We start from the raw sequence: 26,353 nt of genomic DNA on the forward strand, positions 1-26,353 counted from the left end.
ATCCAGGATAGCCATGCATGCCCAGGCATTTCCAGGGGTTCCATTGCCAGGGAAACAGAATGCAGATGGAAGCCCTGGAGCCTGTGGTTTGGCGCCATGTTAGGATTGTGGGGTTTTCACTCCGATGCCTTCAGAAAGGTGCTCTCCTGTCTAGTGACCTACAGGATGTTGGCATCAACTAGAAAGAATGCTGAGGTCTCCATGGATGGCTGGGTTGCTTGTCTCTGGGATGCTGAATCCGTTTCAGCTCCATGTTTCAAGCAGGAGGGGGTGGTTTCCCCTCCCCAGTATCCTCTCTCTTGCTTTCCTTGATTTACAGTCCCTTTTCAAGAGCAGCCACTGCACTTGGCAATCTGAACCAAGAGCATCTATTAGCTGCCACGTTCTGAATACCTGGTCCTTTTGACAGTCCCAAGCATGGGACCTTGTGGGAAAGCTCCCTGCCCCAAGGACAGCAGAAACTAGTCCCCATATTTGGCCCTCCCTACCAGACACAGGTTCAGGCCATCAGCTTGGAACAGGATTAGTGATCTTTCAGCAAACATAACAGAAGTGAACAACTTTAATGGGGGGAGGGGGGCATTGGTCTCCAAATTGAATGAAAAAAGGGAACAAAAAGGGAAAGGAAGCAAAAGGAGAAACTTGAGAAAAAAGCCACCTGCATTTCCCCCTTTATGGCCCATTTTAACAGCTGATAGCCTCTGAACATTACTTTTTGCAGGTGGCAGAACAGGACAAGGACAGGCTTAATCACTGCTATTACTTGTGAAGGCTTCGTGTGTGCATCTATACAATCTACAGTGTGAGAACAGGCTTAGTGAGGCTTCAACACCCTAGTCAGGGCCTGCTTCGAGGGGGGAGGCGCAGAAAGAAGGACCCACACTGAATTTGAGTGCAAAAAATAAATATAAAATTTATTAAAACACCCACAATATTTTAAAGATACCAGGAGTAATACAGTTCACAAACCCAGTTGTTTGTGTAAATTATAATAAAATACAAATCAAAAAAAGGATACATACTTGCAATTTCTAGGCACCCTAAATTAAATTTACTGAAACACTGGGGGAGAAGGGAGGGTAAGGAGGCGTAGCTCAGGAGGCAAACCAATAAAGTGGGAAGAAAAATATTAACAAAAAGGTAAAAATTATACAAAATAAAATTATCAGCATAAATTTACTGTACTAAGAATATCTACAGTTTAATAATACACATCCTATTGCCTTGAGACATTGCAAAAATCTACCATTCATCCATCAACCCCAGATAAAACTTCATTTCAAGTAGCCACAGTTACAAAGTCAAGACGGAATATTCAAGTATGGTTGTTAAGTTCACCTCCATTGGAAGCCAAGTAACCAAACAGGAATTCAAAGAGAGAAGAAAAAAAACACATCAAAAAGCTACAGGGGTTTGAGATTAAATCTGATGCATTATTTGCCATAATATGGCCTGCCCTTGTTTCTTTTTAAATTGGAGTACATGAAAAAGAAACAACACCACTCCTGTTTTTCTCCTCCTTTTTCCCCTCAAAAGAAAAAAAACCTTTTGGAACCAAGAAAATTTGGATGTTCAAATGAGTCAAATGGCATTTTTTTAAATCCCCACGCGAACAGTGACAAGTTATCCCTGAATGACGGGCAGTCAAAATGAGAAAAGAGAGCAAATAATACCGCTACAAAAAGCATCCCTGATATCAGAATAGAAGCAAGCGAGGAAGTAGGCCAAATCACTCACTGATTCTTAGGCAAAAAGCAACGTTAGAACTTGCATTGCTGTGCTGCAGTCTCTGCTCAGGGGAGAAGCCTATTGCTTTGCTCTAGCGGGCACCTCTGCGAGAAGAGGGGCTGGGCGTGCCAAGCCGGCCTCACACGCAGGAAACAACTTTGCAGGTGTGAATGTGGGACTGTATAACCTATGCTGGGAGTACGCACCTCAAGAAGTGTTCATTTTGGTCCAGGGTATGTTGAAATTAGCCACGTCCTACTGTAGATGCCGCTGGCTAATCAAACTAGGTTTTGTGGGAGTCATTTCAAATGACAGCAACAATGACTGCAAAAGCTCAACGAGATGGGCACAGGAAATTCACATTTTCTTGAAGAGCAAAACTTAAGAAGAAAATGAAATAAAGTCAACCATGCTCCTTCCTTAAGATGGTCTGCCATTTGCTGAAGAATGGAAAATAAAGTGACCTCAGATTCCTCAAGGTCAAGTACATCATCAAATGGGCAAGCTGCAGGTATCAGACCCTCACAGAATCTACTTTACTGAAGTTATCATGATGTCCTGTTTTTGAGGTATTTAAAAAAATTATTGTGACAGTGGATGACACAAAATGGAGCTTCCTGTTGAGTTCTTAAAACATCAACTTTTGTGGACCCAAGAAGAAATTTAGAATAGCACCAACTAAAAAGCAGCCTCAGTGGCATTGAGGGAGCAAAGAAAGCTCCTTCCTTTAGTTTGAACATGAGGGGTTACCAATGAGGGGCGGAAGCAACACCGGGGCAAAGGCTGTGAGGAGCCAAGGAAGGAGACCGTCACCATGGCTCTGGCCAGTGTGGGGTGAGAAGGCAGATCCTGTAGTCCACCTGGGCGTGCAGAGAACCTTTGGGACCCTCAGAGAGGTCTACTTGGCACCCTGGGCTTCAAGAGAATGTGTGCCCTTGGCTATGAGAATTCCTGCCATGTTAGAAAAGGCAGGAGAACCTGACTCCCCTTCCTTTGAAAAAAGAAAGAAAAAAAAAAAAAAGCAAGCCCTTCACCCTTCCTTTCTCGTTAGGCCTGAGAAGACAGATAGGAAACTAGAGCACCAGCCAAGCCGGGCAGCCCACCCCCGTTCGCACTCAGGGAGCCAGCTGCCTCTGTGGCTCGCCTTTCTGCGTTTGGCCACCAAGGCAGGAACAATAAAACAGAAATACTGCTCAGAGCAAGTGACAGCATGGTAAACAGGGGTCTAAGGAGACAGCACCAAAATAGGGAGGGGAGAAAAAGCCGAGAGAGACTGGAGCCCACCTTGTTTTTGGTTGGTTGTGGTTTCAGAACCTCAATAGCACCTCAGCAGGAACAGGATCAAGGACAGTCACATTAAAACACCATAGCACCATTTGATTTAGACTGCTTCAATTCATGAAAATGCTTCCTAGTCCATGAAACACACTTCAGGAACAAAAGGAAAGAGGTTGGTCGAGGCACGTCAGGGATGTCGTTTTAATTGCCCACCAGCTTTGCCTGGGTGTGAGACCTGGCGGTGGCTAACCGGCCCAAAGCCTGGCTGGATGGCTCTCTGTGAAGTCAGGTTACCAACGACCCACCGTCAGGCATCCATCCTCACACACCTCCCATGGCTAAGTACGAAATGGTGAAGCGCTGCTACTCCTTTCCTTGCTCTAGCACTCTGAAAACCCCTTGTTCTGCACAGTATGGTACCCAAAAGAGGCTGGTGGAAGGACCATGGGGGGACAGGGTTTGACCGCCTTTCACGCACGCATGCCAGTGTCATCTCGGTGAGATGGCAAAGCGGTGCCCACGGAGCCGGTGAGAGGGAAACTGAGGCCCTGCCAAAACACAGACCGGACGACAAAGGAAACAAAACACCTCAAAAATCCGTGAAACACCTTTAGTCAAGATTTCCGATGGTTAGATAATGGTTTCTTAAGCTAGCACCAGTTATTTTGTGAGAACCTGCCAAGAAGCACTTTTTATTTTAAAAATCTCTTAGCACAGAACTTTGCAAGCACTTCCCTTGCAAGCGAGGCGCAGTGGAAACAAAAGAAAACGAGAGGAACCAATCGTCAGCGCTGCATGTGGATGGTGTCTGCGGATGGGCGCACGGGGGAGATGACTCTAAGATTCCGAGTTGTTTCGGTTGCTATAATACTACTCTTAAAACTTGGTCATGCTGTTAGGTTCTTTAGTTGCAATGGCTTTATTTTTCTTCTCATGATAAAAATGTCTTAATCATCTTTAGGACTTAAAAAATGATAGTGCCAGTAAAAAATAAAAATTTGATTTTTTCTCTTTAAGAAACCTTCAGCAGCAAGGAGGGGAATAAAGAGCTGTGCATAGTTACTTTTCAAATATACGTCTAAAGCATGCTAATTTTAATGACTGAGATTTGAGGTAGGTTATACGTGTAGTGTGTACAAATCAGCATGGGCTTGAGCGTGGCAACAGCACCACCTCATTTCTGGAACACCATTCTGAGGGGCTGGGGACCCATGGAGACTGCCTCTGACTCACCTCTCAGCAGCCTGTTTGCTAATCTAGAAAGAAATTTATGCACCAAAGGCTGTTTGAGCGTGGGGTCTGGCGGGAGGGGAGATACCACATGCTTTGAGCTTGTATTGGATTCTCTTTTCATCTAATGGCTTTGCTACCAGAGGGTGACGAGGGAAAGAGCATAGCTACCATACATCAGGAAGACTCACACATGCCAAGTATCAGAATCGCCTGGGTTACACTCGGGACCTTCCAAACCAACAGCCAACCTGGGGCTTTCCCACGCCATACAGACGGTCACATTCTCCAAATGTTTCGTAAAATATTGTATCTCTTGCTTAAGATCATTTAAAATGAAGTTTTCAAGGCACCCCCGTATCTACCTAAGCACGGAGTCAAATGAGACCTGCATAAAAGTACTGATGCGATAAGCAAAATAGCATTTAAAGGACCCAACTTCTCCTCAAAACTAGAAAATTAGCATGCTCATTAAAGACTCTGCTTCCTTTAGCTTGTCACACTGAAGGTCAGAGGTTTTCCTATAATTCTGAGTTCTGAATAATTCTAAATCCTGATAAGCTCTTGGGTATTTATTTCAAAAGCAATAATATTTCATTTTTGTCCTGTAAAATAAATGCAACTTTACAGAATATGGTAAAAGTGAAGGATAGACAAAGCACGTTAAATATTCAGCTACTATTTACAATTTCTCCCACAATTACATGTTAAAACATACTTTATTTTTTTCAAGTTGCTGTTTAAATCTAGGCAAAAGTGCTTAAAAAAATCTTTCCCTATTTACAGTTAAAACCAGACCACACACATGCTCAGGACTCTCACAGCGACCCTCTGCCAGTGCTTCTGGGCCGCTGCAGTAAACACCCGGCGGGCGGCTCTCAGCTCCTACACAAGGCACCTGGAAGCTCAGGAACTTGCCTTCAGCATCGTCATCTGATTGTTAAACTCGTTTCAGGAAGACCCACATCTGAATAAAACTGCTCCATAAATCTCTGACATTTATCTCAGGGCTCGGCGGTCATTCACTGAGTGGCCATGTCCCCCTCCGTGTGTCCTGATGAAGCCTCCCACTCACCACGCACCCACACTGACATCATCGCTGCTAACGCCACAGGAAAAACAAACACGCCAAGAAGTGTGACTTGCTGTCCATGAATGCTGCTTCCACCTGTCAGGCCCAAGCTCTCTCAACAATGTTGTGAAAATTAAGCACCACATTCTTATTTCAAAGAACTGAACGAATGCACCAGAATTTTCGAACGCGTGTGTTGAAGTGGGTGAAGAGGGGAGGAAGGAGAAAATGACCGAATAGAGAAATGGCACCAATTAGGGAGGAAAATCATAGCTACCAGCTGAAAATGTTTGACTCTTGCATTTTAAAATTGTTAAGTGTAGGCCTGCCCCCCAAGTGATAGCATGGAGGGGGTGGGCTTGGGGGTGAGGCATGCACCATTATCCAATGGGAAAATCCAGGAATAAGGAGAGATGCGTTAACTGCTGTTACACTGGTGTGCTGAGCTCCTGCAGGATGAGCCCTGCCCTTAAGCCAAGGAAATCCCAGCATAATACTACAGCACCAGGCTCTGCACAGCGCTGCACACACGGCAGTGCTGGCTTTTCACAGCTTGGGTTCAGCTTCTTGTTTTTAAAGATACAGTAGCCCTTTTTCAGTATCAGCATGGACTTTGGGGCATTTTTTAAAAACTGCCAATAAGACAAATTCCTTCAGCCCAGTATTACTCATTGGCTTGTTGACTTGGTGGAAAAAGGCTCCTAAGAGCCTCTCAACTCCAGCTCCATCACAAGGTGCTGCCTAGGAAACCATGACATCACATGACTTGATAAATAACAGACAGAGAGGATTCAGTGTGGAGACTAGCAAGCTTGAAGCTGTCTACTTCCAACCTGGTTTCTGGGGAAATCTACGTCAGCCTCTCAGGTGCCTGGCCTGGGGTGCACCTGCCCCCTCCCCACAACACCAAGCCAGTGCCTGGAAAAGGGACCCCAGATGTTTTTCTACAGATTCTTCCATCCTACTGGAGAGGACAGAAGCCGTCCTGAGGGCTCCCTCCCCCGAAGGGAGGGCGTATCTGTCCAGAGGGATGGACTGGGTAGCTACAATCTGCACTTGGCTCATGAGGGGCAGGTGGCTGAGAGAACCTCGTCAGCTCCCAAGAGGGCCAGGCTTGCCGGGCCCAGCCAGACTGGGCAGGAATGAGCACTTCCGGCCTATCCTGACCATCCTTTACCATTACTATTGTCGCTTTTAAAAAATCCAATAAATACACATTTTTAAATGGAATTTAAAACTACTCCTTTGTGAAAGGACACTATAAACTTTCTTTCCATTATTGTGATATACAAGGATAGAGTTTTAAAAACAAGAGAAAATAAAAGTCCCCCCTAACAAGGGGGGAAAAAGCCAATGTGGAGATATAAATATTAAATTCCCGAAAAAAATCACCCGACAGCCGTAGCTTCTTCTTCAAAGTGCTGGGGAAGTGGGGGAAGGGAGGGGCGGGTCAGTTCTGAGGTTTGGACCATAAATACATATATATGCGTATCTATATATGTATATATAGATAAAAAGACTTCTGCACCCCCAACCCGCCCCCAGGTGTGAGGGCAAAAGCACCACAGAGGCAGCTCGGGCCGGGCCCGATGCTGAGGTACGCTGGCACCCTGGCACCTAGATCCAGCGGCTGTAGGGACCAGTGACCTTCGTGTAGGCGTAGGAGGACACGGTGACCGCTGAGTCGGTGGGCACAGCCAGCGCCTGCCGGGTAGGGACAAGCCCCTTCTCCTTATGCTGGGGCTCGGTGACCACGGCACCCCCCCACTTGCGCTTCTTCCCATAGAGCTTGGCCTCCTGCTGGCCCAGGCCCAGCCGGGCAGCCTCCTCCTGCCGCTGCCGCGCCCTCTCTGCCAGCTGTTTCATCTTGGCCTCCCAGAGGGCCAGCCCGTGGTTGGGCTGGTTGAGGTTCTTGTGCTGGTAGAAGACCAGCGAGATGCGGGTGGGGTGGCAGCGGTTGGGCTTCTTGAGGGGGGTGGTCGCGTGCAGCTCCCGTCGGGCACACTCGATGAGGATGGAGCCGTGGGCAGGGGCCACAGCCACGCCACCGATGTTCTCGTCTAGGAAGTTGTGTTCACTGTCGGACCACAGCTCCTCCTCTTCCTCCTCCACACCACCCTTCTCCTCCTTTACCACCCCCTTGTTGGGGGGCTCGTCAGCTGTCCCCTCCTCCAGACTGAAGGGATCCCACAGCTTCTCCTCGGACTTCAGGGCCCCAAACAGCTTCTCACTGGAGCCCAGGGGTATGCCAAAGGACTGCCAGGCTTTGTCCAGCTGGCTGGCCCCCGGGGCTGAAATCCGTCCCTCCTCCCCTTTGAGGGGGCTCCACAGCTTGTCTTGGAACCCAGGACCGCCTTTCAGGGCAGAGTTGAAATCCCCCGCCCCCACCCCCCATGGTTTCTCAGTCAGGCTGGGCCCGGCCAAGGCTGACGTGCTGTTCCCAAACTTGCAGGGGCTCCACGGTTTGCTTCGAAGCCGTCCTCCAGGCTGGGAAGCCGGCTGCTGCCCCTCGCCGGGGAACAGCCCCCACTGGCCATCGGGGAAGGGGGAAGGAGTCAGGCAGCCAGCTCCAAAAGAACCGATCTTATCGGGGACAATGGCAGGGCTCTCCCCTGGAGGGAACACACCCCAGCTGCCACTCACACTGTTAGTCCTCTTGGGGGACATGCTTGGGCCACCTGAGTACTGTCCCCATAGATGATTGTGTCCCCCATTCTGAGATGCCTCGGGCAAAGGTGTTTTGCCCATCTTACCAGGGTCTCTGGTTATAGATTCAGCCTGGGCCAGTGGGTCTACTGGCTCTTGTTTGATGGATCTGTTGTAGCAGTTGGAGCTCTGTGCAAAGGGAGAGGGGTCCCTGGATGCTGGGTGGATCTGGGGGACCTTGGGAAGCAGATACTCCTTGGGGCCTGGATAAGCAGGCTGCTGGTGGTGAGGAGTGGGGTGGTGGGTGTCCGTGGGGACAGCCTGGCCAGGCAGCTCGGCAAACTCAGCACCACCGTAGGCCGGGCTCAGGCTGTTGTGCAGAGCATGGAGGTCTGGCTTCTTCTCGAAACTGCAGCTGCTGCCACTGTGCCCCCAGGTGCCAGGCCCCAGGAACTGAGAGGGGAAGACAGGGTTGCTGGATGGAAAGCTGTAGTAGCTGAATGACGGAAGAGCATACTTGGAGTGGAAGCCATTGACGGAGGCCAGGCTGGGCTGTGCATAGTAGGAGTGGTAGGAGTACACGCTGTTCATGCTGTAGGGGTCGGAAGGCCGGCAGCTGCCCAGCACCGAGTAGCTCTCCACCACCGTGTTGCTGCTGTACTTGAAGGAGCTGAAGTGGTTCTGTGGCTCCACCTTGAGAGAGGGCTTTAGGCTCTGCTGGGACAATCCACCCTTCAGAGACAGGCCTGGGGAGAACAGGAGGCAAGGCAGAGAAGAAGCAGATAGAACCACAGCCGGCCAAGGCCCTGGGTAGGAGGACTGGGGATGGAACCTCCCCTCTTCCACAGAGGTTCCCTCTGCAGGTGAGGCTGGACTTGCTCTGGGTGCTACTCATCACGGCCCCTTCTAGACCTGCTGAAGTCCTGGAAAAAGTGGCCTCCCAGAGCCCACAGTGCCCTCTGCATCACTCCCCCTACCCCCTCACCCTCGGATGCACAAGTCTTCACTGAAGCACCTACCCTCCTGCTGGCCACTGCAGGGACAAGGGCCAGAAGGGAGAGCCGGCCCACTCTGCTGCCCCACTGCAGCCCACGTGCCTGAAGCCATGGGACCCTCCACAGTCTCTCAGGGAGGGAGCAGGCAAGCTGGAGGGGAAACCCAGCTCCTCTTTGGGAAGATAAGCCAACCTCCTGGCACTGGCTCCCCAGACATCTCCCACCAGGTCTGGTGTCCTTGGACCGCTGTGGCTGACACCCCATCTGACAAAGTTAAGAAAATGGGATGGCCCAGGTGGCTGAGAGGCGCCCAGGACTGTACTGTTGGAATGTGGTCCTCTGGCAGGAAGGGGGTGGTGAGGGAGCTGTCCAGCCCACTACCCAACAGCACCAATGCCACCCCGGATGGATGCCTGCTCCCCACACACCTGAGTCAGTGGAGATGCCAGCGAGCTCCAAAGCCTCCTGCTTGATCTTCTCTGGGGTGCTTAGCTTCTCCTTTTGAATCTTCTTCTTCTCAGCCGCCGCCCTCCTGGCTTCCAGCTGCCGCTGGCGGCAGGACTTGGCGGGTTCCGGCAGGCGCCGGACCTCACGGGGGAAGGCAGTGAGCACCTGGATGGCCCCGCTGCCCACCTTGGCGTTCTGGTTCTCCTCACTGCCAAACTCATCCGTGGTGGCCATCTTGTACAGGGGCAGCACGTGCAACTGCTCGTCCTCAGGGATCTTGCCCACGCAGCGATTGTCTTCCTTGGTCAGGGTGCAGACCTGCCCCGGCAGAGAGGGAGGGGCATGGAGTTGGGGGAGCCCGGTGCTGGGAGAAGGGGCTGAGCATCCACCAATGGTGACACAGTCCCCAACAGCAGCCCCAGCACCAGCCATCCACTCGGCCCTAATGCTCTCTGTTACCTCCTGGAGTGTCTACAAAGCACTTCTTTCTTGGTTCTCAGAGTAACAGTACCACCAACATTTAGTCTGTTCTACAGCTTTCAAAGCATGTCCATTCACACTGTCTCATGTGATCTTAGTAAGGCTGAGAGGGGATGAGATGACTGGCCCAGGGTCACATGGCTGGCAGGGAGCCAGCTCAGGGCTGGGAGACATGTTCCGCCCTCTCTCCAGGCCAGCACAATGCGCCCCCCACCCCCGCCCTGCCCGTGCAGAACTTCCTGGTCTCAGAACTCCCCTCATTGCCCTCTGTGCCTTGAACACTCGGCCTCCTTTAGCTCTTAAAATAATTTTCCTTTTTATTAAAAACTGCTTGTGCTGGTTGCAGAAAGCTTAGGCCAGCAAAAAGGAAATAAAAATTATTTCTCTAATCCCACCACCCAGATATAACCACTGTAAACACTTTCATATTATGCATGTGGTTCTATAACTTCATGTGAAAATATAGTAAATATTCTCCTTTGGGATGATTTAAGAACTGATTCTACTGTATCAACACATTCATGTATTTAATCCTTCATCACCATTTAAACTTGCTTCCAATTTTTCCATATCATAAATAATACCTTATCCTTTGGCTAAAATTTTTAAGATACTTAATTCCTTAGACTAAACACTGTGGAGCAGAACTGCCACATGTTGCTAAACTGCCCAAAATAATTATCATCAGCATTTAACCCATATTGGCAGAATGTGTCTTCAATATTCCTACACTTCTTAATAATTTTGCCAATAATTTCTTGAAAATGTTTTGTGCATTATCAAAATGTATCTCGTTGGTTTGCATTGCTCTGATTACTAACAAGGTTTGATTCCCCCCCCTCAAATTTACTCTCTTTTTTTTCTTTCATAATTAAGATTTTATTGGTTGTTTTGAGGGTAAGTACACAGACATTTCAATTTGCACAAAATTCTTTCAACATTGATTGGTTGCCTCTCGTTTGTGCCCTGACTGGGGATTGAACCTGCAACCTAGGCATGTGCCCTGACTGGGAATCAAACCTGCGACCTTTCAGTTTGCTCCAATCAATTGAGCCACACCAGCCAGGGCTCAATTTATACACAATTTGTTTTTTTATATTTATTTAATTATTGATTGATTGATCTATACTTAGATGGGGAGGGAGGGAGAAGGTGAGGAAGCCCGTCTGTGTGAAATTTAGATAGCTGTATGTGCACACACACTCAGGTGTCTGAATGGATGGTCATTAAAATGCTAACATGGGTTATTTCTATGGGACTTCAGGCAGCTTTTACTTTATTTATACTTTCTTGTGTTATTTAAATGTTTTTACAATGAATAGTTGTTCAATTAGTAAAATATACTATTCATTTTGGAAAAAGTTTCCTTTTTTTCACTCCAAACTCTAGAAGCTCTAAGATCCCAATAACCTCGCTGTGCTCCTTTCTGCTGGTGCCCTGTCCTCCCCCCACCCCGCTCCTAATCCTGGAGGACCCTTCCTTTCTATTTCAGCTGGCAACCTCACAACAGAGTGCAGACAGGAGCCTGCCCCATCCTGCTTCTTGGCCTTGGACATGGAGAAGACAACAAGGTGGAGAAATGAAATCCTAGGGCTGGGCCGCCAATCTCCACGGGGCCACAAGCTGCCCCAGATCTGGGGACCCCTTTTAGATGAATGTGCTGGTGCCCCCGCCTCTTCCCCAGCTCCTTAGGAGTCCTGTCTGCCCAGGACCTAGTTAAAATGCAGAGAAGAGAGCTGGCCTCATCCCTTTGAGGATGTCCCTCCAAGCCCAAACCCTCCCTCTCCATTAGCTCTCCTGTTGACTGCATCTAGCCTTGGGGCTCTAACCATGAACTAACTATATGCTCTCCAGTCCCAAGTTCACTTCTCCAGACTCTTCCTCTTCCCTGCCTATTCCGCATCTCCACCCAGACATCTAGCAAGCATCTCAAAACAGAATTCTTTATTTTGTCACCCCCAAACTGGTATTCCTCTATTATTCTACATCTCAGTATTTAACACCAACACTCCCTCAGTTGCCTGTGCTACAAACCTTGGAGGGGTCCTCCAGTCTGCTTTCTCACCCTGTATCCAGTCCATCAGCAAATCCTCTCAGCCCTATCTTCAAAATCATCCAAGACCTGTCTACTTACTGCCACTCCCAACCTCATTCCTGCCCAAGCCCTGTCACCTCTGGCCTAGACAACTGTCCCAGCCTCCCGCTCTCCCCTCCCCCAACCTCACATACTTTATTCTCCACCTGCAGGAGCAAGAGAACATGTTTAACTTTATAAATGAGATCTTACTCCTTGCAGATGAAAATGGGAAGCTCCAGGGACTTCCCATCACACTTAGAGCACAACCCCCAGCCCCGCCGGGCCTCCTGGGCTCCCTGTGCCCTGCCCCTGCCTGCCCCTCCACCCGTGCCCCCAGGGTTTGGCCTGTGCTGGTCCTCCTGCCTGGAGCACTCCATCCCTACACATTCAGCTCCTTATTCTCTCACTTCACTCACACCTTAGCTCAGGTGCCCCTCCACACAAAGGCCTCACTGCCTGTAAAATATCTCCTATCACTTCACCCCCTGCCCACCTTTATATTTTCCTCTCAGCCTTCATCTCTACCAGACAGCAGATCAGACCACATACCCAGGAAGGACTCTGTGCATTTTATGCCCTGGCACCCAAAGCTGTACCTGGGCACAGTAAATGTTTGCTCAATGAATGAAATGAGAGGGTGTTTGATTTTAAGTCAAGTGTTCACAGAGGCCTGGAACCACACTTCAGATAATTGGGGCCTCCGTGCTCAAGGGGCTGTTTTCCGCAGCATTCGCTTAATTACGGAAAACAAGGCAAACCCGTGCATGGATCTGGTGAGGTTTTTTCTTTTTTCTTGTTTTAAAGATTTTATTTATTTATCTTTTAGAGAGGGGAAGGAAGGGAGAAAGAGAAACATCAATGTGTGGCTGCCTCTCATGCACTCTCTGCCAGGGACCTGTCCCACAACCCAGGCATGTGCCCTGACTGGGAATCGAACCAGAAACCTCTTGATTCACAGGCCAGCACTCTATCCATTGAGCCACAGCCAGGGCAGGTGAGGGTTTTCTTAGAAAGGTGGGCAGGAACAGGCAGTTTGGAAGGGCAGTCCCAGTGTCTGAGAATCTGTCTCTAGGTCCCTCCCTACTCGAGCCCATCTGTCCACACAGACTAGTCAGCCCGTCCCAGGGTGGTCCCATGGGTGAGGTGTAACAGGACACAGGCTTCCTTACCACTGTGCAGCCATTGTAGAGGTTATGCTGGTCCTTGTGGGCGTGGGCACAGAAGTCCATGCAGGCTGTGACCCCCGAGAAGGGCCTCCCTTCCTTTAGTCCCAGACGGCAGTCGATTGCTATTTCCTCATTGGTCACCTGTGTGGATGACCAAGGAGAGCTGCTCACGTGACCTGAGGTAAGCGGCCCTGATTGTGTGCCTGGGTAGGCCAGGTCTTGGGAAAGGGAAGTTAAGGATCACAGTTGCCTTGCCTTTGGGCTTCGGGATGGAGGTTTTCTGGCTGACACCCCAGCAGGAATCACTTCTTCCTGGGTTACCTCAACCTCCCTCACCTCCTCTGAAGGGGAACTTGATGCACCACTCAGACACATAAAAATGGTTCTCACTTGGAGTGCTTCACACCCTACGTTAGAGGTGCGTAGGTACAAGTGCCGGGGGAGGGAAACTCAAGCCTTGCCAGTGAAAACCAGACGAGCAGTGGTGGAGGGGGCTGAAGACCAGGGATGCAGGAGAGATGGACTGGGATGCAGTCGGTGTGGTGTGAAAAAGGGGTCTTATAAAAGAACCACATCACTGCTCCACCTCTGGCTGGGCCTTTCCTGTAAGGAGCACAGAGGAGGAGCTCACCCCCATTCCCTACCTTGGGGAGCCTGGGCAGAGGCAGTGATGACATGTGGGCAGAGGAAGGCCCAGGACTCAGTACCTGGTTCTGGTAGGCCTGCGGGGCTAGCCGCTTGTACAGGGGAGCGACTTCGGTGGCCAGGTCCTGGAAACTCTTCCGGAGCACTTCTTCCTGTGGAGACAAGAGCAGTCGCATGTACAGAGCAGCCCGATTGGCCAATTCTACCCGCTGGAAACCAGTTACCACTCCGGAACCACCACTGGGCTTCCACCGGGGAGACAGGAGGCAAGGTGCCACCAGATGTCATTATAGCGTCCTTCTGTGTGGGGTATGGAGTGCTATGCCTGTTTTAAAGTTGGAGACACAAGCACACCAGGAAAAGCCACTGGTAGTCATCCCTGACTAAGCTGCTGTTCTTCCAGCCCAGTGCCACCCAGACCACCTCAGAACAGCTCCTGCTTGCACGTGCTCCACACCCCGGCCGGGAGGGTGGCACGGCAGCACGTCCAGGTGTGAGCAATGAGTGTGGACCCTCTTCCCATGTCAGAGACAGGTAAACACTGGCTGAGAGGTGCGGTCAAGGTCCACACTAGACGTTCCGTAGCTAGCCAGGCCCAGAGCCTGTCCTGAGCCAGGTACACAGATTTCAGAGCTCCATCCTCTCTACCTGGCACCACTGTGTGTGTTAGTCACAAGCCACGTGTGCCTACTGAAATACACGTGAATTCTAATGAAAATTAAATAAAATTAATATTCACTTCCTCCGCTGCACCAGCCGCATTTCAAATGCCCACGAGCTACACGTGGCTCCTGTGGCTGCTGTACTAGACAGCAGGGAACAACATTTCCATCATCGCAAAATGCTCCAACGGACAAGGCTGCCCTAAGCGAGGCGGCAGCCCCCCAGCTACATTTCAGGTGTCCACAGCCAACCTCCGGCCCTCCAAGGGCAGCGAGTAGGGTTGTAGGCCCTCCTAGTGGGCCTCAAAAGAGTTTCCAGAGAAGGCATGAAGAGTTTTCATGGAAGAAAGGAGAAACAGGGAAGAAAAAAAGAACCAAGTTCATAGGATTAGCAATGGCTGCCATCCACAATTGCACCTCCCTGGCTGCCGCTCCGGTGCGGCCACCAGCACCATGGGCCCGAAGCCAGCACAGCACAAGGCAAGGCGCATAAGCTCTGGGGAGAAACAGGCCTCCTTAAACTATGGCCTCACCATTGCTGCCATATGGCCTTGGGCAAGCGACATCCTCACCTGGAAAGTAAGGAGTGATGTGCCTAGGACAGGTCATGAGGGCATCGTGAAATTAACTGAGATGCCTGTGAGGTGCTGGGCAGAGCACCCCACACTTAGTAAGTGTCCAGGAAACAGTAGCTGATGGAACAAAGGAAGTATTTGTGAGAAATTAACTGATGCATTTTCATTCCTGGTGACCCCTACCTCTCAGTGGCCCTGAGGCTCCTGCATGCATCGAAGCAACAGCATTTGCTGCTTTCAGGGAGAGTAGATGCTGTCCTAAATATAACTCCAGTGTCAAACGAGGCTATCAGACTAGCTCACACAACAGTCTAACAGCAAGGCTTTGAGGGAGAAAAGGGCTTCAAATTAGAAAATGCTCCCTTTTACTTCTGACAAGCAAAGCTGGATGTCCGAGCATAGAAGTTTATTTGTGGTACAGAAAAATGTGCCCCAGGGACGTCCCTGCAGGTGGAAAATGGGAAGCCCCTCTGGTTCGAGGAGCTTGGAGAGAGCTGAGACACAGCAGCTGAGGTTAAGATGCTGCCTGGAACCTAGCAGAGGGACCCGGACAGCTGCCCTGCAGGAGCTCAGGCCAGGGAGAGGCAGGGAGGCTGGAGGGAAATGGCAGAAAGCCAACACAGGCCTCTGCCTGCTTTGCATTTGGAACTCCGAGTGGAGACCACCTCTAGGGTGGCCTTCATCTCACTGGCAACCCGATGGGAAGTGGCAGAGTGGGAGGTGGCCGGACCTGGTGCTCCTGGTTGCCGCAGCCTGAGCACAGCCAGCAGTGCAGACCCAGGGGCCTGGCCTCCAATGAGGAGACTGCAGAGAGGAGGCCTTAGACCTAGAGGCTGCATCTTGTGGATGCCAGCCCAGTGTCCAGGGAGCGGCCCAGGCCCCTGAAAGGAGAAGATGGGACAGCTACACAGAGGCAGCTACCAGACAGGATGGGGGACACCTTGGGAGGTCGGGCACTAGCCCAGAGGATGGACCAAGGACCAGGGGCCCTCCTCCTGACACCTGCCAGACCCAGAAAGAGAAGAATGAAGGAAAGAAATTACCCTTTAAAAGGATCAAATTCCAATGAGAAATTTGAATATTTACTTTAAAGAGATGGTTTTAAACTGGAGGAGTCTAAAGCACTTGTAATTGGGAACCCTAATTTTTCACTCATTGCACCTCTCCATGCATTTCTCACATACCCTTATTTCACGGGGGATAAGGTTAACAAAAATAAAGCAAGCTCCATTTTCTGTACATCTGAGTTGTGGTGTGTTAACCCCACAAGACAATTAGAGACACGAGGCGTGATGGGGTGAGTGGGAAGGACCCGCAGCTCCCTGGGAGCCCCTCACCTCTTTAGGGTTGTCCCCTGCGAGGCGGAACTTGCGAGGTGTCTTGCTTCGAGCGTATTTGCAGCCATTGAAGTACATGCTCCAGGAACAGCCAAAGGAGAAGGAGGCACCGCAGGTGTTGGGGTCTTTGCCTTGGCAAGCACAGGTCCGGCTGCAACACACACATGTTAGGCATAGGTACATTTTTTTTGTTCTAGAATCTCTGTCCTCCCTCAGAGGCAGGCCCTGCGGAGGCCTGGCATCCACTGGACTCCCAGTGACTGGGACCACATCCTTTCCCACCCGCAACTCCTTTCTCAAATTTCCCTGGGTAAAGGGGCAGCTCTCTGCAGCCTGTTCTGTCCCCACTCCTGAGCTCGGAGGTCTGAGAGTCTGTTGTTGGGAGAAGCACACGGGTTGTTTGAGACAGGTGGGGAGGACCTAGTAAAAAACCCAGTAAGGTTCATGCTTTGCCTGAACTCTAATATTCTGACCGGCTCTAACACAGACCACATGGACAGCGGAAGCACATGCACCACAGGGCTCAAACACTCCTGGGTGTCGACAGGCTTTAAACAAACATTGATGCTACAATTCAACCCTTAATAAAATCCAGAAACCACCCGAGTGCTCCTCAGCAGGGGCAATGGAGGAATGGTGACCATCCCTACAGTGGAGTACTACTCAGCAGTGAAAAGAGGCTGGTGGCCGATGCACACCCACAGGCAAAGTTTGGGAACACTGCGCTCAGGGACCGAAGACAGTCTCCAAAGGCTACACTGTGTGGGTCCATTCAGGCAACAGTCTTGAGAAGGCAAACCCATGGGGACAGGAAACGAGACTGATGGCTGCTGGGGCTGGGGGAGGCTGTCTACAAAGGGGCATGAGGGAGTTTTTTGGATGATGGAACTGTTCTAGGTCTTGACTGTGATGGTCGTGGCTACATGACTGTAAACATTTGTCAAAACTCTGCCAACTGTGTCCCTCAAAGGATAAATTTTACTGTAAGTAAAAATACCTTAATTTAAAATATGGAATAAAGAGAAAAACCCCTCAGGGCAGGTTTTGTGGATATCTTCAATGCCCTGTATTAGTGGGGCACTTATACACTTTTTCACACTTGTTACCACCACGAGAGTCTCGGATTTGATTGGGCACAAGAGTAAGGCTGAGCCCTGTCGACAGACCCTCCCCAGCCAGGACCAGAGCCCAGGCCGGGGCCCACGGGAAGCATTCTTTCACCCCAGGCAAACAGGGCCCTGGATGGGACAAGCGCTCTCCCCAGAGTTGCCTGGAGTCCCTGACCACGTACTCGTCATTGAGGCCACATCTCCGGCTGGTGGGGTTCCCATACTTCCGGAGGGTGTCAGTGAGCTCCTGGTACAGGGTGTCTCCGAGGCTGCGGGGGATGCCCTCCCAGGCCAGGATGAGGATGACGATCACAGCATTCTGGCAGTGGTGGCCCGCCCGGTGCCGCACCAGGCAGAGCAGCTTCTCCTCCAGTGTGTGCCTGCGGATCACCTGCAGGGTTGGGGGGGGGGGGCGGGCGCCGTTAGCCACGGGGAGCCAGGCACCTGCGCTCCCCTGCTCAGGACACCACACCCCCTCCCCACTGCCAATGGCAGAGGGCGGGGGCAGGTCTTTAGGGCAGTGACACCCGAGGGTGTCACAACCACAGAGGCTGACACCATTATAGTTAGAGAACAAAAAACACAGAAGTTACTTTTTTAAGAAAAAAATAATCATTACAAAAACTAAGTTATTAATGATTTATATAGACTTAGGAACACAAATACAGAGCTAAAATTGTAAGCCAAAATACACTAGGAGAACTTTATGTCGTCCTACAACATTGGAAGACAAAATGCTGCACATCCGCATGTTTCTGGTTAAAGTGCAAGGACCGTGGTGCTGTGGGAAACAGTTTCTGGCAGTTCCTCAAAGAGCTAGACATACAATCACCACAGAACTGGTCAATTCCACCCCTGGGAGTATCACCAGGAGAGGGATCTGAGAGCAGGGACCCCAGCAGACACTTGGAGCCCGTGTTCCGAGCAGCAGTACGTGCACCACCAGCCCAAGACAGACACAGCCCAGTGCCCAGCAGCTGACGAATGGGAAACACGATGTGGCATGTCCAAACAATGGACAGTGGTCATCTTAAAAAGGGACAAAATTCCAACACATGCCACAGGATGGGCGAACCCTGAGAACGTTATGCTAAGTGAAAGAAGCCAGACGCCGGAGAACGAATGTCGTGTGGTTCCTTCCACGGGGCACCTAGAAGAGGAGGGTTTACAGAGAGAGAGAGAGTAGAAGGGAGCTGCCAGGGGTGAGGGCAGAGGGTGGGGAGCGCCGTTCAGGGGCAGAGTGTCAGTGCGGCACAAGACGAGCTGCAGGAGCAGACTGCGGGGACGGCTGCGTCCCGGTGTGCACGCAGCTGGTATCACGGGCCTGTGTCCGTAAAAATGGTTAGAATGGCAAATCTTATGTTTTAGCTATTTCAGTACAGCTTTTAAAATTTAATAATGTTAATATACTAAAACCCACTGAATTACATACTTCACATAGGTCACCAGTATGTGAGCTATATCTCCATCTGGCTGCTGACTCAAAAGCAAGGGCCTGGAGCCCTATGCTCTTGCTCCTCAGGATACGGCCATTCCCTCCCCAGTCTCCCCCTCAGTCCTCACTCACTCCTGAAACACTGTCCTGGCTCCCCAAACAGGAAGTCAGGGCACAGGGTCCTGGTAGTGGAGAATGAGGGGGCTGAGTCTCCTCAAAGGACCCTGTGTCATTCTGTGGCCAGCTAAGATGTAGGTGTGGACAGAAAGGGGAGCCTGGGGAGGACTCTGAGCAGCAGAGTGAGGAACAAGGACTCAAGGAGGGGTTCCCAGGATGATAAACAGGGGGCTTACTTATGTAAAGAGCTTCATGCTACAGAGCAGTGGGGAGCCTGGGAGACGGGACATAACACAAGCACAAAGTCCTGAACTAGGGCAGTGGGGAATAAAATAGGAAAAGGAGTGAATTCCAGAGAGATTTGGGAGAGAGGTGATTTGGGGACCACCTGAATACAGGAACTGAGGGACAGGGAAAAGTCCTCAAGGACGCTAACGTTTTGTGCTGTAGGAGTGTGCATCAGTGTCGCTTACTGATCGTGTTGCTTGTTGGTGTTGCTACCGGGAACACGCAGGGCTGAGGCCCTTTGCAACACCTGAGTGCCTATTTCCAGCAGGCCCAGCAGAGGGGCCCGGAGGACAGCAGACATCTGCTGGAGCTGGAGACAGACTTGGTCATGAGTATGTCCATGTTGAGAGGGCATCCAGGCAGGCGACATAAATGAGGAAAATGGGCCAGATGTAAGAAGACTAGGGAGTGGCGTGGACCATGGCAAAGCGAAAGCACTTGCATCTTCAAAAGGAGGAAGCAAAGCCTCCTCTTCATCAACCACTGCTTATAGGGAATTCCAGCCCAATGTAGCTATCTCTAGCAATTTGCAAGAAGAAAATAGAAATCCAGATTATTACATGCAACTATCGCTTAAAAAGACAGGAGCACCACATCCAGGTTTTTTTATTGTGGTAAAAAATACGTGACATAAAATTTACCATTTTAGCTGTTTCTAAGTGTACAGTTCAGAGGCAGTAAGTACATTCACACTGCCGTGCAGCTGTCACCAGAACTTTCCCATCTTCCCACACAGAAACTCTGCCGTCATTAAACACTAACTCTCCATTCTCCCCCGCCCGCACCCTTGGTAACTACCCTCCTACCTTTTCGCCCCATGAGTTTGACTATTCTGGGTCCCTCACATAAGTGGAATCATATAATATTTGTCCTTCTATAACTGGCTGATTTCATTTAGCATGATGTCTTCAAGGTTCATCCCTGTGTGTTTGAGAATCTCCTCCTCACATGCTAAACAAAACACACCTCTGGGCCATGAGTTCCTGCTTCGAGCCTTCATTCAATACAAAGATGCAAAGGCAGGAGGTAAACACCAGACAAGGACAGGCATGTGTACAGATGGGCACAGGCTGACAAAGGTCACTGACCCCCGTCCCTCACTTCAAGTGAGCTGCGTGTGCGTTCACGCTGCCTTTCGGCCTTAGTCCGCGTGAGTCCCCTCACCAGAAACGCCTCTGCTCTCTCCTTGGCCCGTCGGATGCAGCCCTGTATTTGCGGCCCCGCACACATCCACATTCACGGGGAAACCTGGCCTGACGCTCCTCCCACCGCCCGTGTCCCTGCCCCTCAAAGCTACAGCACAAGTCTGCCTCTCCAAGTTCAACCTTGATCATTCACATCTCTGTGGTTTTATTTCGTGTGTCTCAACATCACAAGCAGATGAACACAGGGAGAGGGCTTTCCACTTTCCCTGCAGGTCCCTCTCCCATGCGCCCAGCACAGTGCAAGGCTCACAGCCCCCCGGCGACCCTGCTGTCACTCCTCATGCCACAGTGGTCCTAGAAAACTCTTTGTGGACTGGAAGTGTAAGGGTCAGGAAACTCTGGGTGAAACTGGGGTCAGAGTCGCTGACATCACCCTGATGAGACACCCAGGTTGCCTTGTAAGACATAGTGGCTCAGAAGCAAGGCTGCCCCTGACCCTGCCTAACCTAGCCCCTTCCAGACAGGAGACAGAGCCACCAGAAACTCCAGGCACACAGAGGGGGCAGAGCAGTCTGTTTGTAGTTGGTCATAGTGGGGCCCGGACTTCGGTTAGACGCCATCTCCAACCTCAAATGAGGGGATGATATGAGCTGAGTGTAATGACTAGAGCAGTTCTGAGGCCAGCCCAGAATGCTAGGGGCTGGCATTTAAGTATAAGCAAGTCAAGTAGCTGAGGCAGGTAACCACGCACCTGAGGCCAGTCCCAAGGTTCCCTGGAAAGAAACATGTCTACTTCCTCCCCACAGCCCAGCTCTGGAGAGGGAGGCACAGCCTGGGCTGCAGGGTCACAGCACTCACCCACTTGGCGATGGGGCAGCCGCGTGAGCTCTTCCCCTCCTTCCCGGTGTAGATGACCTTCTCGATCCGGATGGCTTTCCCCTTCTCTCCATACCTGGAGAGGGAGACAGAAGCACCCTTCGCTCAGAGGAACCCAAAGGAGAGCAACTTACAGTAAGAAGGCAAGCCTCTGCAGGTTTCTAGTTACTGTGGGGGCAACAGAGAAGAAAAAGAAAGGTGTAAATGTTTATGCTGTGCTAAGAGCTTCTGAAAACACAGTGGCCACTTCCAGGTTCCCACAGCCTCTGGCGCACCTGGCTCAGCTTTGCCCCAGGGAGAGGTCCAGCAGAATGTCCCTGAGTATTGGCTCTGAGCCTCTAGGAAAGCAGACAAACCAAGCATTTGTGTCTAGCCCTGTTAGCCGAGTTGCCCAGAGGGCTAGCTATTTATAAATTCAATTAAACAAAGAAAATACACGGGGAAATCTGCATTGTTATCTTTCAACAATCCACAACTGACATGTGAACATGACACGGACAGCTGAGGTCAGGGAGAAGTGACCCTACAAAGCACAAACTGGCTCCGAGATCCCCTCAGACAGTAAACACACCTGGCTCCCAGTCAGGCTTCTGCCCTGGCCCACCTACACGTGCACACACCCAGGGATCCTGAGAGCAGCTAATTAACCAAAGCACCTTCAGAGGTGATGAGACTACGGCCCCAGAGCTGAACCGGCCTGCTCGATGCCACCCAACTCCCTGGGGGTAAGGATGCCTGATGTGCAGCCCAGGAGGAGTTGGAGGGGACTGGGCTGGAGAGCCAGCCCAGGGACTTTCTCACTACAAAGACTGTGGCCAAGTGACGGAACTTTTCCAAGCCTCAGTTTCCTCATCTGTAAAATGGAGATAAAAATGATTTCTTCCTCCTAGGCTTGGAAAAAAAGATCAAGTGAGGTAATCCACATGGAGTGCATTATTTAAAATGCTTTGAAGTTCTTGGCATAAGGGAAGAGTCCAACAAACATTAATTATTCTTAATAATGTAAACAGTCATCTTACTGAATTATCTTATTTTTAATAGCTTCTTACTTTCAGGTACAGTATCATATTACCTGCAAATAGTGGTTATTTGCCACCTCCTCCTTTTTAACTCTTTATGCCTCTATTTCTGTCTCTTGTCTCTGTGCTGACCAGCACTGCCAAAGTGCTGGCAGGCACATTGGCTTATTTCCTGACTTTCCCGGAAATGTCCCCAACTATCCAGCACTGAGCGTGAAGCTCACCGACTTTGGGAGAGAGGCTTCCTCACTTTGAAAGGGTCTCTTGTTCTAAGGACCTTTAATCAAGAATTGATTACCTTTATTAGCCAGTGTCACCCCAATAAATGTAACCAATTTTTTAACATTTAAAAATTTGATTACTTTTATCAAAAACATTTTTAGCATCTGAGGAGAGAGATAACAGAATGGTTTTTCTCGTTTGGTCCATTAACATGGAATGCTATTTTTTTTTAATGCTATTTTAACAGACTTTCTAAATCAAACTATCTTTGGATTTCTGTAGTGAATCCAATTTTGGTCTCAGCATACTATTTTAATAGATCATTTAATAGAGGGTAATGTTATCACAGCTATTACGGTCATACACGTTGCTAACACACATACACAGTTACACATACGCTCCATCTCACTCCTGAGACCTGAAATGACTGTGTGAAGACACCAAGATTAGGAACAAGACACTTATTGCCACACCGATAACAGAGACGTCAGGAACAACGTGCGTGTCCAGCACTGGGCTGGCTACACAGAATACAGTGCGCTTCCACACAACGAAGGCCATGCAGCCATCTAAAAGGATGCGACCGAGTTACATGTGCTGACGGGAACGAGATTAAAGGGGAGGGCAGCAGCTGCACATGGTGGGCACAGTATGGCTGATCCCACTTGGTTCGACATTTCTTCATATCATTTGTAGATCTTTGTAAATGCTTACAAAAAATTTAAAGGTAAGTTTTGTTGTTGTTTTTTTCAAGTTTCTTCTGGGAAGGCAAACTGCCAGAGAGCTTTATTCACTCTAAACTTTTTTGAAAAGGCCTCTTACAGACATGTTTTGTTTTTGTAATTGGAAAAGAGAACTAATATTTTAAAAATGCTGATCTAAGGTTTCTCTGAGTTCTCTATTTCACTCAAGGTCTCAGTGCAGAGGTGAAAACTGTTTCTGATAATTACCACATTAAAATTCTAAGGCTATGTGAGTCCCGTATAGAATGTGCTTGCAGACAGCACTCTGGGGAGTTCACACAGCGTGGTCTGGCTCAAGAGGATGAGACCAGATAGTGCTGCTTTTGTCTGGGTTCCGGAAAACGCTCAATTCAACAAGATTTATCAGGAAGCGGCCCATGAGGGCAGAGGCTGGGTGCCCGGTGAGTGCTGGGGTCGCCGTGGGAGGAACAGCTGGAGGCGACCACACTGCTCTCACCAGAAAGGCAGGATATCGTGTTCCCCACAGGAGGGTGAGCTGAGGGCACGGACTCGGGCTTTCTGGCTAGGACCTGCCTCACCATCCCACCCTTGCGAGAAAAGCTTCCTGTAGTGAACTTCATATTCCAGAGCAAATAAAAGAGCCAAGCACTGAACGATGGGCTAGACTCTTTTTTAAACCAGAACCGTCTCGGTATTTAAAGACAACCAAACAACTCTAGATTTCTTTTTTCTTAAATGTCTTACTTTCTGGCCTACCATTAAGAGGCCCTTTTAGAATATGGATGGATTCCTAGACCCTAAACTAAGTCTGTAAGAATGGGCTGAAACCTCATCCCCAAGGGTAACCTGATCATCCCAGCCAGTGGTTCTTCAAGGGTGGGGGCAGGACCGGCATTGCCTAGAAATGGGGTGAGGGGGGCGGATAGGAAGGGCACACTCCAGGGTCACTGCCAGACCAGCCAGGTCACAGACTCGGGGCTAGGGGCCACAAGCTGTGCCTTCCCAAGCCCTCTAGGAGATGGAAGCATACTCAAGTCTGAGAACCACTGACCTAAACCGGTGCTTCCCCAGGGTTACCTCTATCACCCTGAGGCCAGCTGCCCCACACTCAGAGGAATAGTGCTGGCTCTTCATTTCCAGAATGAACCTTGAATGAACTCCTTGCCTGTAGAGAATCAATCCTCTTCCCGCCGGAGAACACAGGGCTCTGAGCAGCACACCATTCTTAGACTCATGTTGGAACAACGGGCTCCAACCATCAGGGGCGATGAGGAGCTGGGTCGCCGGGAGGGATGGAACACCTACTAAACTGGGATAATATTTTAGGGCTCCCTTTTGACTCCCCCTCCTTCCTCCACATCTTTACCAGGTAAGCTAAAAGCACCGGTGTCTCCCTAAAATTTCAGTTTGCTTCCCCTCCTGCCTTGGCCACCTCCTGAGAGAGGCGTGATCCTCCAGAGGAAGGGGAGGTCCAGGGAAAGGGGCAGCCCGACTCATTCATAAGCTAGACCCCCAGCCGGGTTCTGTTCATCATCAACCGTTTGTTCCCTTTCTGGTTCCAAAAGGGACTTGAAGACACGTCTAGATGATAAAAATAGCAGCCGATGGCACCAGAGTAAAGGTGGAAACAGACGGACATGATGTTGGTGCACAAAATGCAGAGAGTGGGTCTTGTGTGTGTTTTTGAGGTGAACCTGGAACATGTCATCACATGAGAAATCAAGGAAGCTAATGGAGGCTCCTCAGGGTCCTGTCAGAAGGACTGAGGAGTGAACCTGAACAGGCTCTCACGGGCCAAAGATGAGAAATGACGTCCCTCTAATGGGGCACGCAAATCTGGCTCTAGCTTATGAGCAGACAACATAAAGATGCAAACGCAACCTGTTACATGATTTACAAGGTCCTCAAGATAAAAATAAATCAGTTACTGAGGAAAAACACATGTATTCCTGGTCTTGAGAGAAACTCCTCCCTTGGATCAGTTTCTGAAGAATCTATACTTGGCTGTTATTCTTAAAGCAATGAGGAAAAGAGAGAAGAAATCTCAACTTTATCACTATCTCTTAATCCTTGTTTGAAAACAGAGTCTTCTGTAACTAAAAGTTATTTAGACAGCTATCTAGAAGTGTCATAAAATTGTGACGGAGAAACACACACACACACTCGCACAGTATCCCAGAACAAACTTTGTACATTTGACTCCCCGACAGCCCTCAGATAGTATGAGAATTCCTTACAAAAATCAGTGGCCAAAGTGATGCCTTCCCAACACTGAAACTGCGACACGCAGGCATGTGTGTACAACACACACCTGTTTTAAGTACGTTTCATTCTTGCTGCCTCAGAGGTGCCCCTTCAGCCAGGCCCGAATTCACAGCCTGGGTCTCTCTGATCAACTGCTTTCCTGATGGGCTACTTCAAATATAAATGCTTCCAGGTGGTACAGGGCAATGAAGAGTGATTACGGCAGATCACTGTCCTCCATCCACCTTAGCTTTTATTCATACAGGGACGCTCTGAGTTACTCAGTTAAAAATCATGGTCCCTGCTCTATTAATGAAAGGATTAGTATGGCTCCCCCAGTCAGACAAAATCTGGTTCCCAAATTTGTGGACCCTCGGAGCCTTCCACACATGTATGTATATGTATGAACAAACATGTCTGTGTCTACGTAACCTTTGCCTTTACTACTAAAATACTATTGTTTGTTATGAAATAATGCATCCAGTACATGGGTATATGAGGTAGACACTCCCTATGTAGTAGTTACTAGTAAACACTGAGTGTTTCACACACGATCAGTTCAGTTTATCCTCACAACTCTCCTACAGTGTGTGCACGTCTCTCACTCCGGTTCTCAGATAAGAAAGCTGAGTCACAGAGAATCTGAGCGACTTGGCAGTAAGTGGGTAGGCCGGGACCGACTGGACCTTGGTGCAGCTTCAGTGTTCACATGCTCTCAATCTCTATTTTACTTTCCATACACTGGAACACATAGCATTTAAGGCCTGCTGTGGACATGTGTACAGACGTTAAAGTCTCAATCCATACAAACTGCTTAAGAAAAAACAAGAGACGCCTATTAAGTAAAAACCCTATA

General features: G+C 49.8%; 1 protein-coding gene across 3 annotated transcripts in view; it reads right to left on the reverse strand.

The window, feature by feature from the left end:
* Window positions 1–887: 887 nt before the first annotated feature.
* The window catches only part of TET3 (tet methylcytosine dioxygenase 3), a 98,874-nt gene continuing 73,408 nt past the window's right edge, over window positions 888–26,353 (reverse strand). For all 3 annotated transcript variants that reach the window (XM_045828601.1, XM_045828600.1, XM_045828602.1), the window contains 7 exons: window positions 21,291–21,384; window positions 17,630–17,838; window positions 16,339–16,489; window positions 13,827–13,916; window positions 13,123–13,260; window positions 9,378–9,714; window positions 888–8,700 (listed from right to left, as the gene is read on the reverse strand). In XM_045828601.1, coding sequence (XP_045684557.1) covers window positions 6,926–8,700; window positions 9,378–9,714; window positions 13,123–13,260; window positions 13,827–13,916; window positions 16,339–16,489; window positions 17,630–17,838; window positions 21,291–21,384 — 2,794 coding nt within the window. In that variant the 3' untranslated portion in view covers window positions 888–6,925. The remainder of the gene's footprint in view (window positions 8,701–9,377; window positions 9,715–13,122; window positions 13,261–13,826; window positions 13,917–16,338; window positions 16,490–17,629; window positions 17,839–21,290; window positions 21,385–26,353) is intronic.

Source organism: Phyllostomus hastatus, unplaced genomic scaffold (genome assembly GCF_019186645.2).
Source record: "Phyllostomus hastatus isolate PE091 unplaced genomic scaffold, TTU_PhHast_1.1 phas_scaffold_78, whole genome shotgun sequence".
Taxonomy (NCBI): Eukaryota; Metazoa; Chordata; class Mammalia; order Chiroptera; family Phyllostomidae; genus Phyllostomus; species Phyllostomus hastatus.